The 17,543-nt window shown below is 39.3% G+C and overlaps 2 protein-coding genes across 2 annotated transcripts in view; one reads left to right on the top strand and one right to left on the bottom strand.

Moving 5' to 3' along the window:
* The first annotated feature begins 1,548 nt into the window (after nt 1-1,548).
* Nucleotides 1,549-3,635, top strand: LOC128739433 (proclotting enzyme). The gene is made up of 4 exons (XM_053834920.1): nt 1,549-1,611; nt 1,676-2,351; nt 2,423-3,235; nt 3,295-3,635. The coding sequence occupies exons 1-4, from the start codon at nt 1,549-1,551 to the stop codon at nt 3,633-3,635; spliced, it is 1,893 nt and encodes a 630-aa protein (XP_053690895.1).
* A 10,452-nt stretch (nt 3,636-14,087) lies between these two features.
* LOC128743569 (glutamate-gated chloride channel) overlaps nt 14,088-17,543 on the bottom strand; it is a 103,569-nt gene continuing 100,113 nt past the window's right edge. Inside the window, exons 6-11 of the mRNA XM_053840170.1 lie at nt 17,116-17,250; nt 16,730-17,047; nt 15,914-16,035; nt 15,728-15,852; nt 15,314-15,346; nt 14,088-14,208 (exon numbers count right to left, since the gene is read on the bottom strand). Coding sequence (XP_053696145.1) covers nt 14,088-14,208; nt 15,314-15,346; nt 15,728-15,852; nt 15,914-16,035; nt 16,730-17,047; nt 17,116-17,250 — 854 coding nt within the window. The remainder of the gene's footprint in view (nt 14,209-15,313; nt 15,347-15,727; nt 15,853-15,913; nt 16,036-16,729; nt 17,048-17,115; nt 17,251-17,543) is intronic.

Genomic DNA, 17,543 nt, shown 5'->3' with positions numbered 1-17,543 from the left:
ATTTAGCATGTAGGAGATTTTTGAGTCTTGAATTTATTTTATGATAGAGACCTCTCACCCCTGTGGTAGGGGGATATGGGCTTTCATACAAATAAAACAGAAATTTTTGCGAAACTCAAAAACTAATCCAACTCGAGAAATTCGAGACTCTTCCATAAAACATTAATCATTAACAAGACCACAAAAACTATCTATAGTAACACTAGATCATTCAGGACGAGACGGTCGCGAGTGTTGCCGGTGACCCGCCGTCGGAAGCGCCGCCCACTGGGGGGCTTGCAAAACTCGAGATAGTGACAAAGATCATCCGAGATTCATGATTTATGTACAACACAGGTTAATTTGTGGCAATACGAAGTTTGTCGGGTCAGCTAGTAACTCTATAAAATTAATAGATTCATTGCGGTTTGACAAGCAACCGCCACACTTACGGTAATTTTATAAGAGACGTGGTGCAGCCAACAAGTTTTAACGTGGTAATATAAGCAAGCACAATAAATATGCTTTATCAACGGTTTTATTATGATTTTCTAGCTAGCTATAAGTGTGTTTGGACTCGTATCCTCTTGGTATTGCGCAATATTGTGGTAAAACCAGCGCAGCAAAACCTTTATAAAATTCAATGATTGTTGTTGTTGATTGTTGTGTATTTTATGTATTTATAGTCGATAAGATGGTTTAGTGTAAACTGAGTTTTTATGCCATTTTGAGAATGCGCTTATAGTGCAAGTCAAGATGACTTTTTCCAGCCACTAGTTATATGTCATACAGACCATAAGTAAAACTCTTAAAAATCTAGTTGGAAAACTTAATGGGGAAAAATGGCACTTGACCTTGATCAGTTTCGCCTATATGAACGCTTAATTTGTGGATTGCTTCAAAAGGTGAAGACTTTTACCGTAAGACTTTACCGACGGAAAGATGGGAAAAGTTGTTAATTGCAGTTGTTTCCGAGCAGGAGCGAAGAGCAAAATAATATAAAAACAATATCAAACTGATGTATAATACAATATTTTGTTATTGAACAGCTATGGAGATACATTGATAACATATTTTGTTATTGAGTAGATATTTAAAACATTGGTTGTAAGTTGAGTTTAATAACTGATTTTGTTATCATATCTTATTATGACCTTAAAATGTCATTCGATATATTAATAAAAAAAATTTGTTGATTAAAGAGATTTTAAATTATAAATATTTTATGAAATGATTTTTTGATATGTCATATGCTACTGCATTTGTTATTCAATACCTTAACAATACTAAAATATGTTATTCCAAATTTTGAATACAGTTATGTTATTGCTTTGTTATTCAAATAACATAAGTAGTTATTATTTTGGTCTTTAAGGAGCAAAATTTTGAAATTATTTTTTGTTATTTTACCAACTATGTCAGCCAAAACAAGACCAAATTTTGATATGAGTTATTCGATTTCCAATAACACATTTTGATATTATTTTGCTCTTCGTTCCTGCTCGGGTTAAGATAGCAGCCTTAATCATATTTACCACTTATTTCAAAATCGGATCGAGGCTTACCAATATGGCACGTAACATTGATGGAAAATTTCCACCTCCGATGTCATTCTTTTCCGTGCGGAAAACTGTGAACCGTTACCAAATATCCAAACGACATGTTTTGATCTCTCAATTAAGTTTCTCATTTGCAGGGCTCTTCTCCCGGTGGAGCATTAACGAAAAAGACGCCCGCGAAGCCCACGAGCGCAGATGAAGACGACGATGATGACGACGATGATTTCCTGGATTTTCTGGGTGATGATGATGACGATGACAGCGAGGACGACGATGATGATGAGGACGAGGAGGATGACGAAGTGGATGAGGAGGAAACGGAAGCCGAGGAAGAAACGAGCACCGATGGAGGAAGCCGGCTGTGGTCGCCGGATGTGATCAATAAAATTTCCAATACGTTGGGGGCTCTTAACACCGTTGGAAGGTACATCGTCAACATCACCAAAGGTCAGGAACCGGTCGCAGCGAATGCCGTCAACAAAGACACGAAGGAAACGATTCCGGATGCTATCCTCACACTAACGAATACGGTTCTCGGACCGAATGTGACCAAAACGATTGAACCGTTGATTAAACGGGTGGGAGTTGCGGATGTCGAGACTACTACGGTAAGCCCAACTACAGAGTCATCAAACGTAACAGTTACCACCGTGACTGCGGTTACTGAGGAGGCATTACTTGTTCAGAAAAAGGAAGATGTGGCCGCAGTCACAGCGACTAGCGAAATGCAGAAAAAGAAGAAAAAGAAAAAGAACAAAGTTAAGCGGAAGGATCCAACCCACATCGAAACAACCAAAAAACCACCAGTTGTTAGTAAGTATCGGACCAAAATCCGCTATTCATTAGAACAATCGCTGTTTACCGTCTGTTTTTTTCTCTCGTAGGTAAAATAGTTGAAACTGGTAAAGATTCGGAAAACCGCTGTACCACGCCGGATGGCCGACCAGGACGATGTGAGGACTTGAGCACCTGTCCGGGACTGCTGCTTGATCTAACCCATCTTCGAGAATCCTTATGTTTCAAAAGCCTATTCGTGCCGGGAGTGTGTTGTCCTCTCCCGGCCAGTACCACTCTAACCACTCAGCGGCCTACAACGCGTCCGACAATTCGTACAACTCCCCAGAGCCTAGTGTTGAGTCCCGTCACGGCTGCTAAACCAACAACGACGAAGCGTCCTTCGGTGATACTAGCAACTACGACTACCACAGAGCAGCCTCTGGCAGCCACGCTGCCGACCATCGCGGATAATTTCGTAGATCCGGAGGATTGTGGCCAGCAAGAGTACTCATCGGGGAGAATTGTCGGCGGTATCGAAGCACCGATTGGCCAGTGGCCCTGGATGGCTGCCATCTTTCTGCACGGTCCCAAGCGGACCGAGTTCTGGTGCGGTGGTTCGTTGATTGGAACCAAGTACGTTCTGACGGCGGCTCATTGCACTCGGGACTCCCGGCAGCGACCGTTCGCCGCTCGGCAGTTCACCGTGCGGCTTGGAGACATTGATCTCTCGACGGACGCCGAACCATCGGCTCCGGTCACATTCCGCGTGACCGAAGTACGAGCCCATCCGAAGTTTTCCCGTGTCGGTTTCTATAACGATATTGCGATCCTGGTGCTGGATCGGCCCGTGCGGAAGTCCAAGTACGTGATTCCGGTGTGCATGCCGAAGGCGAATCTACCGTCGAAGGAACGGATGGCCGGTAAGAGTTATACTTGTTTCGCTCACTAGTTGGGTCTTTCTCACTCTCGTTTTTCACAGGTCGGCGTGCAACGGTGGTCGGTTGGGGTACTACCTACTATGGGGGCAAAGAGTCCACCAAGCAGCAGCAGGCAACACTTCCGGTGTGGCGAAACGAGGACTGCAACCACGCGTACTTCCAGCCCATCACGGATAACTTCCTGTGTGCGGGTTTCTCCGAGGGAGGCGTCGACGCCTGCCAGGGCGATTCCGGCGGACCGCTGATGATGCTGGTCGAAGCCCGCTGGACCCAGGTCGGAGTGGTTTCGTTCGGCAACAAGTGCGGCGAACCGGGCTATCCCGGTGTGTACACACGGGTTAGCGAGTACATGCAGTGGATTCGGGACAATACGCAAAAATAGTAGCATTAGTACTAGTACACTAACTCACGAAGTCGCCATACAGAACAAATCAAAAAAAAAAAACTAGGATACAAATGTGATAGCACTAAACGGAAGTGGAAGTGGAAGACGCGGTAATTTTTAAACGAGTATTTTGTATATAATTCTTTTTCTTTCCTCCCATTTTGTTTTAAACAATAATGCTTAACTAATTTATGTAACTTATACACAGTTTGCTTTAGTGTTAGGAAAGGAACAAAAATCTTAGCTAGTATAGAAAATGTACAACGACAAATGTATTCCACTTTTCTCCGTATTTTAATTTATCCATTTCTCTGCTAGTTCGTAACGTGTAATAAAGATTTTATTTTCCCTATGTGTTAGTGTATGCGCTATATAGAGCGGTTTAGTCGGTATAATAAAATGTACAGTGAACAACTCATCGATTTACGTTACCACTGATTGTTTGTTTGTTTTTCCTTGTTGTTTTTTTTTACTTTAAATGTATAGTATAATAGACTGGTTTGCATTTCCATTTCCAGTTGGGTTAGTGTTGTGTGATACAGCTGCTCCTAACGAATTAGTTCCTACGTTGTTTATTTTATTTTTTGTTTTGTTTTTTTTTTGTTTGCTTTAATTTTATTTTGGCGGTCTTTATAAAACCAGTATGTTTACATTTTACGTCCTGATCGCGGACCGTGGGCTCGCGCTTCGATCGCCGCGTATGCATGATGGGGTGATCAGCTTTTATAATCATTTACACAGCACCTAGAATCATGAATACAATTTTTACTGAAGGCTCAAGCCGTGCTTCCTTACCGGGCCGGGAGACTTCTATTATGGGATGGGCAGCAGAGAGTGATAACCCTAACCCCCTAGGTAAAACAAAACCTTGGCCGATGTTTTTTGTGTTTTTACTTTTCGCAAAGATAGTTAGTTGAAAGTTTGGAACAATTTTGGTATTGATTTATTGTATATCTAAACGAAATGGAGCTGTGAGAATTCTGCAAACCGACTTTTGTTGCAGATTTCAAAAGTTTCTATCAATAATAATTTATCATTTGATCCGCTTCAACCCAGTTTACCCAATTGATTTAACTTGAATAGACCAAAAATCATCAAGTTTCATATAAAACGCCCGAATGATTCATAATGATTCATATGATTCATAATGCTCAGTACTTTACCTGCGAAGCTTTATTTTCCTATAGTAATGGATAATTTACACCTAAAACCACCTTTGAGCACACAAAACAAACTGTCTGATCGATATAAACTTTGATAAACATGATAGAGCATTCATTTACAATGAACTCATCTGTGCAACTTTGTTTATTTGTTATTGACAGTTTGCGTCAACGCTTGCTTAGCATCCGTTGCCATCAGTGCTCGCAATAATTTTCTTAGCTAAAATGAATAAAAGGCATCCGATCAAATCAAATCAAGACAAGTGGAGAATGGAACCTAAAAGATTCTTACCGGGCATGATAAGTACATTTGGTAGGGTATGTTGCTACATCGTCGTAATTGCCTATTCCCGTCTTATCCAACAAAAATTATTAAAAATATCAGCATTTTTATGATACACAATGCAAAACTAGTTATTCCCTAATATTTTAGTTTATTGTCTATCATACTCAATCAATCAAAGTGAGCTGAGATCTTTTTAAATGCTTTATATCATTAAAGAAGTCCTACCAGCCAAATTTCCTACGTTTTTTTCGTGCGACGAAGAAGAAAATGTCGACTAATCGTTTTAATTTCCGTCATTCATAAATGAAAATAACTCACGCAAGGCATTGTCGTTATTCTACAGCCGGGAAAACTTACCCGACCTGCAGAAATTTTGCAGAATAATATTTGTCATGCCGTCCTACACAAATACATGCGCGTTAGCTTCGTAAACATTGTAGGGATTTGTAGTTCGAACGATGAAAAATTTTGATGGACGGATTTTAAAACGGAACGACGAATTTTAGCAATAAAGTCAGTTGCATAATTTCAATAATATGCTTTAATAGTCGCTTTTCAGTGATTTCAAAGTTCACGGATCGGAAGGTAAGTGTGTTTTAGTCAAATCGGCACAAGAACCTTTGGAGTATTCATTAAACCCATCCAACAAATGATGAAAATGCATTCACTTATTACGACGGGAATTGGAAAAACCCCTATTTGAATTTAAATTGCTCTAAATTACGAAGTGGACTTATTCACTATCACCAGGTGACTTATTTCTAATTCCCCGCTGTTTAAATCGAAACTGAACAGTTAGAATAATAATATGAACATAAAAAAATTGCAATTTCATGTTGATTTCGGAATCTTTGGTACGCGATGAAATGGGGTATGAAATGCGGAAGGCAGCTATGACTGTGAAAGCGCTCAACAGATTAGCTCTAGCCATCCCAAGCCCATACCTAGCGCCTCCAAGTGGCCATATCTGGAAATACTCCAATTTGTATAATTGAATAGCAAATCTATGAGATACGGGGTCGTGTGATTTTCAGTTCCTAATCTTACAACTGTAGTTTTAGACAACCATTGAACCGCACGACTTTACTTTCAAGTGTTATTTTATTTAAACTAATACCGTTCTGACTCAAACTTAGAACAGTCTCAAACTTCGAACACTTCTGAATAAAATGCTCGTTAGTATCGCTAATTTAATAAAATATTATGCTTGTTATACACCACCGTGTTCGTTAGAATGTCCTCTATCCGGTGAGGTATGACATTGAACTGTAGGACTCCTTATGAGAAATCAGCAGGCGCTGGAACAAAGTGAGATCTCAGATTTTAACTTGGTTCGCTTACTTTTAGCGTTTCGTATAAAAGTAGCTGTTTTTTCGTTTGCATTATTTTACCAGTTTACCTTTCCATTTCGCAATTATTAGATAAATGCAAGGTATGTATTTACTAAAGCATTGTTATAATACAATATTTCATGCATTATTTCAAAGATATTAGATAAATTAAAGTGTTCGAAGTTTGAATCACGTTTTGAGGAGTGATTCAAACTTCGAACAATCTAATCGGCCTTTCCCGTTTTAAGATGTGCTGCATGCAGATCGAAAACATTAGCAATTAACTACAGAAGTCAACCTGTACTGGGTACCAGGTCACTGTGGAATTGAAGGAAATGAAAGAGCTGATGCGCTTACAAGACTCGGTTCATCTCATCAATTTGTAGGACCTGAGCCCTTCTGTGGCTTATCTGCTTCTGCTTAAAAAAAGGAGCTAAAAGCATGGGAATGTTCGAAAGTGGACTCAAATTGGAATAACACTATCAATGCTAGGCAGTCGAAACGGTTTATCTCTCGAAACGTTTCAATGACTCGCAAAATCCTGGAGCTTTCAAAGAAAAATCTAAGCATTTATACTGGTCTTATAACAGGACATTGTCCGAGCCGCTATCATCTGAAGCTAATGGGAAAACACCAAGATGATATATGTCGCTTCTGTGGCATAGGAAAAGAAGACTCGGAACACTTGTTGTGCCGATGTCCGGTAATTCTCAATAAAAGATTAAGGTTCTTCGAAAGTGGGCTGTTAGAGCCCTCTGATATTTGGAGAACAACTCCCAGAGCAGTAGTGCACTTCATCCGAAGTGCATCACGAAGTGACTGGACAAATGCTATTAGTCAAACAATGACGATCACGTCTGATAGTGGTACGTCATCTTGACAACACAAAGCAAAGCAAAGCCTAGGTGCTACATTCCGTTATCGAAACTTGACCTTCTGTTTTACCTTTGTTATACTATAACAAAGGTTTAAAAATTGGTCGAAAAACACGAAATTGATCCGAGGCCCGGAGGGCCAAGTCACATATACCAATCGATAGGGTTCGACGATTTGAGCAATGTCTGTGTGTGTGTGTGTGTGTGTGTGTATGTATGTAATGATTTTTTCTATCGCCTGTTTCTCAGAGATGGCTGAACCGAATGGTTCGCTATTACTTTTGTTTGAAAGGTGTTATTGTCTAGTAGATCACTATTGAGTTGTTTCGTGACACGACGTTTCGTTTAAAAGTTATAAGCAAAAATGTGAAAAATACGTGACACGGGTTTCTTCAAAACTACATGACCGATTTCAACGATCTTAGTATCAAATGAAAGCCCTTATTAAAGCTAAATTGTTCAGGAATTTTTAATTGAAAACAATCAAGTAGTTTAAAAGTTATGCTTATAAAACCTGTTTTGACAAGGTAATAATTATCGCCTGTTTCTTAGAGATGGCCAAACCGATTTATGCGCTATTAGTCTCATTTGAAAGATAATATATACTAATAGATCACTATTGAATGGTATTTTGATTGGACGTTTAATTTGAAAGTTATGAGCAACCGTATACACCACACCAAAATTTGCAATAATTTATAATGATTTTAACCAAGATAATTTACCTAATTTTAATTATTTTAATATCAAACGAGAGGTTTTGAGACTACGAATATATATGCAAAATTTCATAAGAATTGGTTTTACCGATTAAAATATATTAACCGTCGAACACTCGCGCCATCTTTTGTAACACAGTTACTCTCGCGCACAATAGCCCCAAACCAAAGAAAACGTGTGCACTAGAGTTTTGCCTGGAAAAACTTGGTTTTAGGTTTATCGAACCTTTAAAAGAGTTTCTTGAAATTGAAAGCTCTATCGTCTGGTGGAATTTAAATTTTTATTAATCCCCCCAAAAGTGAAATAAAAAAAAATATTTTTCTTCAGTGTCAATATAACACATTGATGTGTTCTGCAAAGTTATAGAGCATATTATTAAAAGAAATTTTGCTGAAGACAGTAACCTTCTATCTCTGCAGCGAAGATAGAAAAATCTTATTTATTGTATATGAATTTGTAAAATCAGTTTTTCTATTATTGCTCTTTTGGTAATTGTTGCATGACTTTTTCATGTACTACAAAATTGTACAAATAGTTACAATAAACAACTTTTCTGAAAGTAGTATACCTGTATGTTTGCTTGTTTAGGAACTGTAGAACTTTGATTATAAAGAATACCCTAATTTTGAATCCGAATTACTCGACTATCAGCAGACGGATACATTTTAAACATTTTACATTTGCTGATAGTTTTGCTGCATAAATTTTCCCATAAATTAAATTATTAATGCATTGAATAATTATGATATTTTGCTCACAATAAGTTTGTTGAAGAATATACGTTAGTTAAACAACGATTTGTAACTTTATAACAATATGGCGTTGAAAAACCTACACGTGTTGTATAAAATACAACAGCGTGAGTTAATAAAAATTGATGAAAATTATTCAAGAAAACTCTATTGATGTGATTCAAATAGAATGGCATTACAGGAAACTATGCCTAGTTCAAAAACCTATAAACTAGACCTTTACTAGACAATGTATATGCTAAAGGATAAGATTTTCTCTTACAACTTACTTTTATTTGCACTTACTCAGATTAATAACAACTTACTTATTCTTACTCAGCAATTTCATGATCCTTTTTTCATTAAAATTTAAAAGTGTTCCTATTTTGTTCAAATTTTGTAAACTTATTCAATTTTCAAAAATATTATGTAAACCAACGCACTACGCAACTACAACCAATAGATGAATTATTTTCCGAAGACGTGTCGATTTCTATCTCAAATAGCAAGTAAGACCGTATAACAAAGGTTCCTTTCACCACTAGGTGGATTAAATCGAGTTTTTTTTATACGACAGACTTCGCAGCCAGCTGTTAGAGTACAGAACAATTGCAGGGCCAGTTGCTACCATCCTATTGACTCTAACAGCCTCTCCCAGTCGAGATTCGAACATACGAAGACTGGCTTATTAGGCCAGCGTCATACCTCGAGACCGACTGCGAGGCCTTGAGAACACAGCTATAATAAAACGGGGGATATATCACAATAGATCAAGCAAATAGTCGCAGTGATAAACATACCCAACACGGAAAAAAACTACAGAAGTGCAGATTGTAACTAATTGTTATGTGAAAAATTTAAATCACGCTTTTAGGTGGATTTCAAAAGACTGTGTTTACAAAAAGGGAAATAATTTCACTCATTTAAATTGAGTGACACTAACAACATTAATATTTATCAATATAATACTAGTCTTCGATGTCTGAGACAGAAAAATTCGACCTTTGAATGTCGGCCATGAAAGTGTTCGAAGTTTGAACCAAAACCGAACTGTAACTTTCTAGTGTTTTTTAATGTGAAACTATATTTTATCGTCATTTTGATCATTTTCCCAAGAAAAGAAATCAATTGTCATGCTGTTAAACCATTTGAGAGGGTAAAATAACAAAAAAATCGAGCATTTTTCTTTGAACAAAGTTTGAGCATAGTGTTCGAAGTTTGAATCAGAACAGTATTTTGCTAGTTTAATCAATTTTCAGAGAGTGAAATTGCAATTGCAGCCTGGCTTCCGGTTTAAATGCCATTAGTTCATCCTCGAAGGGTCCGGAGTATCACTTAACGTCTATATGCTTTCTTCCTCCCTTGATTTCAAGGAGTTGAATAAAATTAGGTTCCACTTGATTCCTTGAAATTCCTTCTGCGGTACATGCTGCGCGCTTCGCAGTTGGCCTGCAAGCTGTAAGTTATCGTCATTTTCCATGACGCTTTCAAGAATTGGCTGCGTTAGTATAAGATTAGAGTAGAATCTTTGGTACACGGTTTTCCTTGAATTTTAACAAAAAAGTGTGCCGAAGACAGCGAAACAACGTAAAATGGTAATTTTATTAGTGATCGCGTAGCTCTAAAATGTTTAATCAGAAATGCAAATACACTCGAGTCTCGCGAAACATGTGCAAAAGGGCATATGTTCAAATTTGTGTGTCCTCTCTTGCGTTTACCACGGCGATATGAATGCATACCAATGCAATTTTTCATTACCAATAGCTAGCAAATAACACCAGCAACCGTTTTATGCAGAATTAATCCGTGCAAGTACATTTGCATTGCCGTGATAAGCGGAAGAGAGGAGACACGAAGAGTATCTCTCATTTGCACATAGGCTCTTTTCACATGTTGCCCTTGAAGTCTTTTTTTACATGGGTAATACGTGGCGCGGAGCAGAAAACCGTTTAAGAAACCCCGGTAATTCGTAAAATGTTGTAAAAAATTGTAAACAAACGACTTGAGTGTACCACACGGAGCGTTCAAATTTCCTAATGCAGATGGCTGCGCTCGAAATTCGAAAAGAAACTCCAAAAACTCGGTTGTCTGATAGGAGCGTGAATTTTAAAAATATCAAATGACACCGTCTTTAAAAATTTTACATAAAAATTCCTCTGTTAAAGCTCTACAGTCTGGGGATTTGTTTTTAGAAATAAAATCATTATTTACATATGTGTGGCACACTTTAACCATCCCACAAGGAGGTATCTGGGAAAGGCTAATTAAATTCGCCAAGGATACGATGGAATCAGGAATCAGAATATTTTGGCTCAAACGGTACGCTCCCCATATTTATAAGGAAATTTGTGCTTTGCCCCATTCTCTCGTCATTTTTCTGATGGGAAGGGAAGAATAGGGATGGGTAGTAAGGATATGTGAATGATTGTGAGGAACGTGTTGCTCGAGCCAAAGATGCAGAAAAGCGAAGGCCGTCTGCAGACGGATGTGGATGTACTTGGATGTAATTGCTCGTCTGCACTGTCCAAATATCATGCATGCTTTTTTGACTCTAGAATTGATGTGAGCAGACTAGTTCAACTATAAGTCAAGTATGACCTTTACCTTAGTAAGTTATTGTTTTTTTATTTGTAAAAAAAACCTTCGAGGTCTTGCGCGGATTTACTGAGAGTCGAATTTTGCCATTGGATCGAGCGATGTGTTTGGTGCGCATCTCGGGGACACTCTCAAGACCCTTCGAGACGCGGCGGGGGTTGAGACAAGTAACGGCTAGTCCTGCATGCTGTTCACCATCGTTTTTGGGAGGGTGATCCGACGAGTGAGCATCGAAACAAGTGCAAGATTACGGGTAGCGAACTCTTAGGCTTTGCATATACAGAAACTTTGCGGCGGTGGAGGTAATCTACACCAGACTGAAAGTGGAGTCTAAGAGGATTGGGGGAAATAAACGCGTGCCTCCCACGAACGGCAACCGTCGACGGTAACCAACTAGAAGTGATAAATGAGCTTACGTATTTGGGATTGCTGGTAGCGCGAGAAATCGGGCCTTGTGTGCCTTCGCAAAACGCTACGATCAAGAAGTACACGCCGCCGTACGGAATTGACGTTGTCCTAAACTCTTATTAAACTGGTAGTTCTTTATGAACTTGAAGCCTCGATGCTGCTCACGGAGGACATACAAGTCCTTGTCATGTTTGAGCGGAAGGCGCTGCAGGCGACATTTTGCGGAGTACAAACTGAAAGCGAAGAGTGGCGGAAGCGCATTAATATCAAGCTACAGGCACTGCTTGGAGAGATTTTCATCGTACATCCGGTGAAAGTTGGCAAGCTACGGTGAGCCGAACACGTCATAAGGATGCCAGGGGAGAGTGTGACGAAAACAGTTCTCTTCAACAACCCCACCGGAACTAGGAAGACGGGCGCTCAACGTGCAAGATTGCTCGATCAGTTCGAAAGCGAATTACGACTTCTGAGACGATTCTGAAATCCTCGAATCTTGGCAGCCTACCATCTCGACGAATTATGAAAACAAAGTAGAACTAAGAGGAAAATTCAGAAATAATCCACTTAGCATAGGTCTTTAAATGTGTCACAATTTACTGTAAAGGTAAACGGTCGGTTTGCATCAAAAGTAATAAGTTATTGCTAGTAGAAAACTGTCAACTGTCTTGGCCAGCTATCGAAACATAACGCTAAAATTTACCGATTGATGATTTTTGTGCTAGCCTGCCATTTCTAAGGTTTTCAACTATCTACTGCCCACTGTCTACCCATCTACCGCGCCTTTTGTCCGTTGATTTATTCTACCGAACAGTTAGTTAGAAAAGATTTTCCTCTGTTTTGCTGATGCGTATTTAACAAACACACGACACACTATCACGTAAAATCGGGAAGAGGGGTTTTCTGTTTGCGCTTCATTTTCCTACTCGACGACAGAGGGCGCTTCGCGTGCTTCGTGCTATTACAATACCTATTACTTTTACTGCTTACTAGTCGAGCACCCTCATACGTAAGATCTATTCAATGGCGCCGCAATTATAGCGTTTTCTTTTCATATTGTTAGTTTTTTAAAGTGATAACCCTGTATTACTTTTTAAGTTTTAACTAAATACCGGTGCCGAAGGGGTCACACCATCACCACCAACAACAAACACATCATTGTTGTCCTTGCGACTTGCGAATGCGAATGCGAATGGAGTGATTTTTACATAAATGCTATCTGCGGAAGTGCTGTGGGCTGCTGGGGGGGATTGTTACTGTTCGCCTACTTTGGTTTGGGCGGGTTCAGCTGATTTGAAAGTGACAGTGAGACATCGGTTTTTTGTAACTAATCGAATTCGTCTAATCTTTCGCGTCGATCGAGTAGCAAAATAGTAAATCTCACTGAAGCGTTGGCAATTGGCTTTGGATTAGTATTAGTATTCGCAAGTATGGTGTCCGTTCGTATGTATGTCTCTATGCTTGGTTGCTTGCTTGCTTGTGTGGGTGCGCCATTGTTGATTGTGTTACACAGTTATGAACATACGTTTAGACATCGATAAGTTTGTGACGAGACGAGTATTGGTTCAGAACACTTCACACCCTCAGCTTCTCTCCCCCTAGAATAATTGTTTCCACTTGTTTGTCTTAACGAAATTACAGCTATTAGGCTCTCGTGTGACTTTTAATCTGTGTTTAGTTTATTCTTTTATGACACGAATGTGACATTTGACGTTCAACTAGCGACGTCTATGTTCTTTCTTAGCTTAACTAGATGCTGTATCATGGCGCTCACTTGGTGAGTGGCCATTTTGGTATGCACAACATTACAGTAATAGTAGGTGTTTTACGTTTTGTGTGCAAGTGATTTAGTTTTGGCGTGATGTAAGAAGGGTTTCATTTGCATAGCTTACTGTGGGTTTGATTTTTGGAAGTTTACGATTTGATTTTTTTTGTTGCTTAAAATGCTTGACTTGTGGCGATTAGTTTTTTCTTATACATGAGAGCTGACAGTTGAGCAGTACTTTTCTTGTGTGGATTCTGTAACAGTTGAACTCCTGTTGACGGTGTAGATTATTTGCTTTTTTAAAAAGATTTTCCGCTATCTGTTTCTGGTTTTTCCGTATAAATCACTACTATTAATGTTTTCATTTGCCATTCTTCACTACGGGTTTTCATGTTTAATTGTTTATTAAATCTATACATCCCTTGCCCCCACGTGTAACGTTACTCATCACTACTTAGTTGTCACGGTAATCGTAATCATTTGTTCAATTTAACCATATACTATTTGGACGATGTCCTACGTCATCGTTCTCGTGCTCGTCGTCGTCGTCCCGTACGGGATGTTCTTCGTTTCGGAATCTAGTCTTCCTCCTCTTCCCGGAAGAGATAAGTGCTCCAGTAGACCAGGTTGAACAGTGCAAACACCAGCGGGAATGTTATCCGCGAGATAACGTCGATCCGTTTCGAGCGGGAGCATTGTCTTTTGGAAAGTGAAGCAGAAGATGGTAATTAGAATTTTATTTATCAAGTGATTGGATGTCAAAAATCAACAAAAGTTAGGAATAAAAATGAACTATAAAAGGTGATTCCGAGAAAGGGAATTTAGGATCACTAATAACTGTAACAAACGATAAACGATGCTAATCTCAGAATCACCTTCCTCTTTTCTAAAAAGGTCAAAGAATCAAATATAAAACTTATGGATGCAATTAATCCATACTGTAAAAGGTACAAGACCAAACTAACACTGGGATATAATTAGGTTAAAGATTTTTTGTTTAAAGTTACCATAAAAAAAGATGATAATAAAACGAAGAAAGGTAAGGAGCAAACAGTAGCTGTAGTAGTGTGGGCGCGCAAATGTGCGTTTCACTTAAACTTGTGTGAGTGGTGTGTTCAGCCAAACAGAGCGATAAGTAAGTAAGTAAATAATTAAGTAAATAAGTAAGTAAACCGAAGTAAGTGGTGTTGTGTCAGAGCTTACTTGTGAAGGGAAAAGGCGCGTGTATTGGTGTGTACTCGGTGTGTTTAAATGGTTTCCTTAGATACCTTTTGGAGGGGGATTATTAGTCTGAGAACCGTAGGGTTCTTTGATTAAATTGATTTTTGTGCAAAAGAATACTTTTGTTAGGTTTGTTTTTGACTTGCTCAGCTAGAATATCGTTTTCACACCATTCGTTTTGTGAGAATCGGATGAGGTGATGACTCACAAGAGATGATTCGTATATATTTCTTTACAAATGATAGGGGATAAGGTTTGTTTGGATGCAGGGTCCTAAGTTTAAAAGGTGATTTTCTTCGGCTTCTATACTAGAGCTAGGCCAATTGCAGGTGTTCAAATTATAAGGGTAACAGAAAAAATGCTCGTCGAAGCATATTGTAAGCTTGACAACTAGAGACGCCTTTCTTTCTTCCACTGTATGATGGTTCTCGAAACAGTTGGTACAGAATTTGGACAATCAATAAAAAGTAACTCTAAGTTGTAGGCAGCACTACTCGCTAGATAATTGCTTGAATTCTTTCAACATCAACTAAATAGGAATACGTTCAAATCAATATAGAAGAAAATCTGGGAAAATAGTTACCCCCTTCCGAAGCACGGAGTCTTCTTCAACGGGCTATTTGTCGGTATAGTAACAAAAATCAATTTAATTTAGATTATGGAATGTTTTTTTTTTGGTTTAGATGGATTATAAGCTATGATGTGAGCAAGTATAAGCAGAAGGAACTTCGGCATCGTGTTTTTGTTTTTTGTTTTTGGGGCAAAGAAAGTGAGTAGTTTTTTTTTCTAAACCTGAAGATGTTCTCATTGTTTTGGGTGCTTTTGAGCTTGGACCGGACACTGACCAACAAAATGCCAAAAAATGTAAATGTTTTTATCTTGTAGATGAAGGTATTGGTTTTGCTTTTAATCTTTTTTTATCACATCTATTATTGCGAAAATAGAAAATGATAGGCAGAGCTAATGGCGTCGCATGCTTGGATCGGGAAGGACCTACCTGGTGGGGAATTTTGACAGCCAGCTCCTGCAGCAGTTCGGCCGCTTGGGCGCCTGCATGTGCACTTCGCACTGCCGCAGCTTTTCCAGTGCCAACGGGTCACCGGGATGACGTACCAGGGGTTTCTGCGGGTGATAAAATATCAACAAACATTGTGCTGAGAGTTACCATAAAATGGACACTTACCATCGCAAATGTAGCATTACTGTCGGTGTCCAGCAGATCGGACGCCGCGTCCAAGCTGGCCTGCTCGAGTTCGCGTCGTTTTTTCTTCATGTTCTCTCGGTGCATATCCGCGGCTCTATCCGCTTGGGTGAGCGTGAATGAAACGGGGCGACAAGACAGACAAGAAGCGCACAAGAATTTATGTGTTCCAAGTGATGCGAAGGGAACGGCACGAGCGCGACCGCGAGTGTGTTTTGATTTTTTTGGTTTTTGTTTGTTTGTTTTGTAATGTTTCGTTTACGAGTGTTACAGTATCACAGTGTTGTTACGGGCCAGAGTTAAACGTTGGTTGTTGTTGGTTTAAAGTGTAACAAGATTACGTTGGAACAAACATTTACGGCCAAGTGCCAAAAAACAGGTAAGCACAATTTGCGTGGCGTTACAGTATTGATTACAAGATAGCAAAATTAATTAGAGATTACATAAACGTTATGTTGAAAATGATTGTTTATGCGTATATATTGGATGTACACAACAGGGATACGAGCAGGGATTGTTTTTACGGCATTGGTTTTTTACGCGGTTGGTTCGAATCAAAGTTTTACAGGAACGGTTATGTTTTGCCAACGTTATTCGTTTGACAGGCAAGCGTACAAGTGCGAATGATGACGTGAAATGAGGGAAAAAAGAAACAAACAAAGAAACCGAAGAAAATGCAGGTGAAATCAGTATTAAAAAGTCGTCAGAGTTTGCCTACAGACTAAATATAATAAAACTACAGTAGAATTAATTTACTTGGAAACAAGAGCAACTTCCGAGCTGAAGCGGACTACCAACCTGAACGGGACGCATAGTTCACCAGGGCAAACTCCAGCAGGGCCCCGAATACGAACGTCAAACAGACCCCGGTCCACACGTCGATGGCTTTGGTGTAGGAAACCGGTGGGAGCGATGCGTTGATACCGGACGTCTGCGTTGCCATGGTTAGCAGGGTTGTCACACCGAGCGACACCCGGGCCGGGACGGCACCTTGATCGAGCCAGAAGGACACCCAGGACACGATGACCAACATGCAGCAGGGAATGTAGATCTGAATCAGATAGTACGAGAACTCACGCTTGAAGAGTAGGTCCACCTTCAGACAACTGTATTCACCTGTGGGTGGAAGCAATGGGAAATGTGTTACAATTTAAGTATAGTTACGAAAATAAAAACAAACCTACCGGTAATTGTTTTACTGTTACAGTAGTCGGTTAAGAACTTTTCAAGTGTGAAGCGTGGTAGGTGTAAGTTTTTGACCACCTGTACCGGGTCGCCTTCCTTCCATAGGAACACCAAGTCGGCGGTTGTCCAGCCGTCTGAAAGAGAATGAGGAATGAAGAACTCGATTATTTTTCATCATTCAATTTCATAAGAAATTAGTATCGGATTACGAAAGAATAGATGGTAATTTACAGGGTGAGTAGTAATAACCGTTAAATAAATGGTTACAAATATAAGACGCTTAATTTTGAGTGTATTTTGTGAAAGTATATTCATAAAATTTGTTTTGAATTAGTCGAATTCAAATCTTTCTCCCTTGCTTTATTTACCAGTCGCAATCGTTGTTGAAAGGCGTTACAGATGGCACGTGCGATATCCTGAGGAATTT

Source organism: Sabethes cyaneus, chromosome 3 (assembly GCF_943734655.1).
Source record: "Sabethes cyaneus chromosome 3, idSabCyanKW18_F2, whole genome shotgun sequence".
Classification (NCBI taxonomy): Eukaryota; Metazoa; Arthropoda; class Insecta; order Diptera; family Culicidae; genus Sabethes; species Sabethes cyaneus.
Note: the sequence above shows the minus strand (reverse complement) of the source record. Positions and strands in the feature narration are given on the sequence as shown.

Excerpts from the sequence above, each read along its gene's own strand:
- LOC128739433 (XM_053834920.1), top strand. The coding sequence starts at position 1,549 with ATGGCACGTAACATTGATGGAAAATTTCCACCTCCGATGTCATTCTTT. Across the intron at positions 1,612-1,675 it reads TCTTTTCCGTGCGGAAAACT|GGCTCTTCTCCCGGTGGAGC; the intron begins GTGAACCGTTAC and ends TCTCATTTGCAG. Across the intron at positions 2,352-2,422 it reads CAAAAAACCACCAGTTGTTA|GTAAAATAGTTGAAACTGGT; the intron begins GTAAGTATCGGA and ends TTTCTCTCGTAG.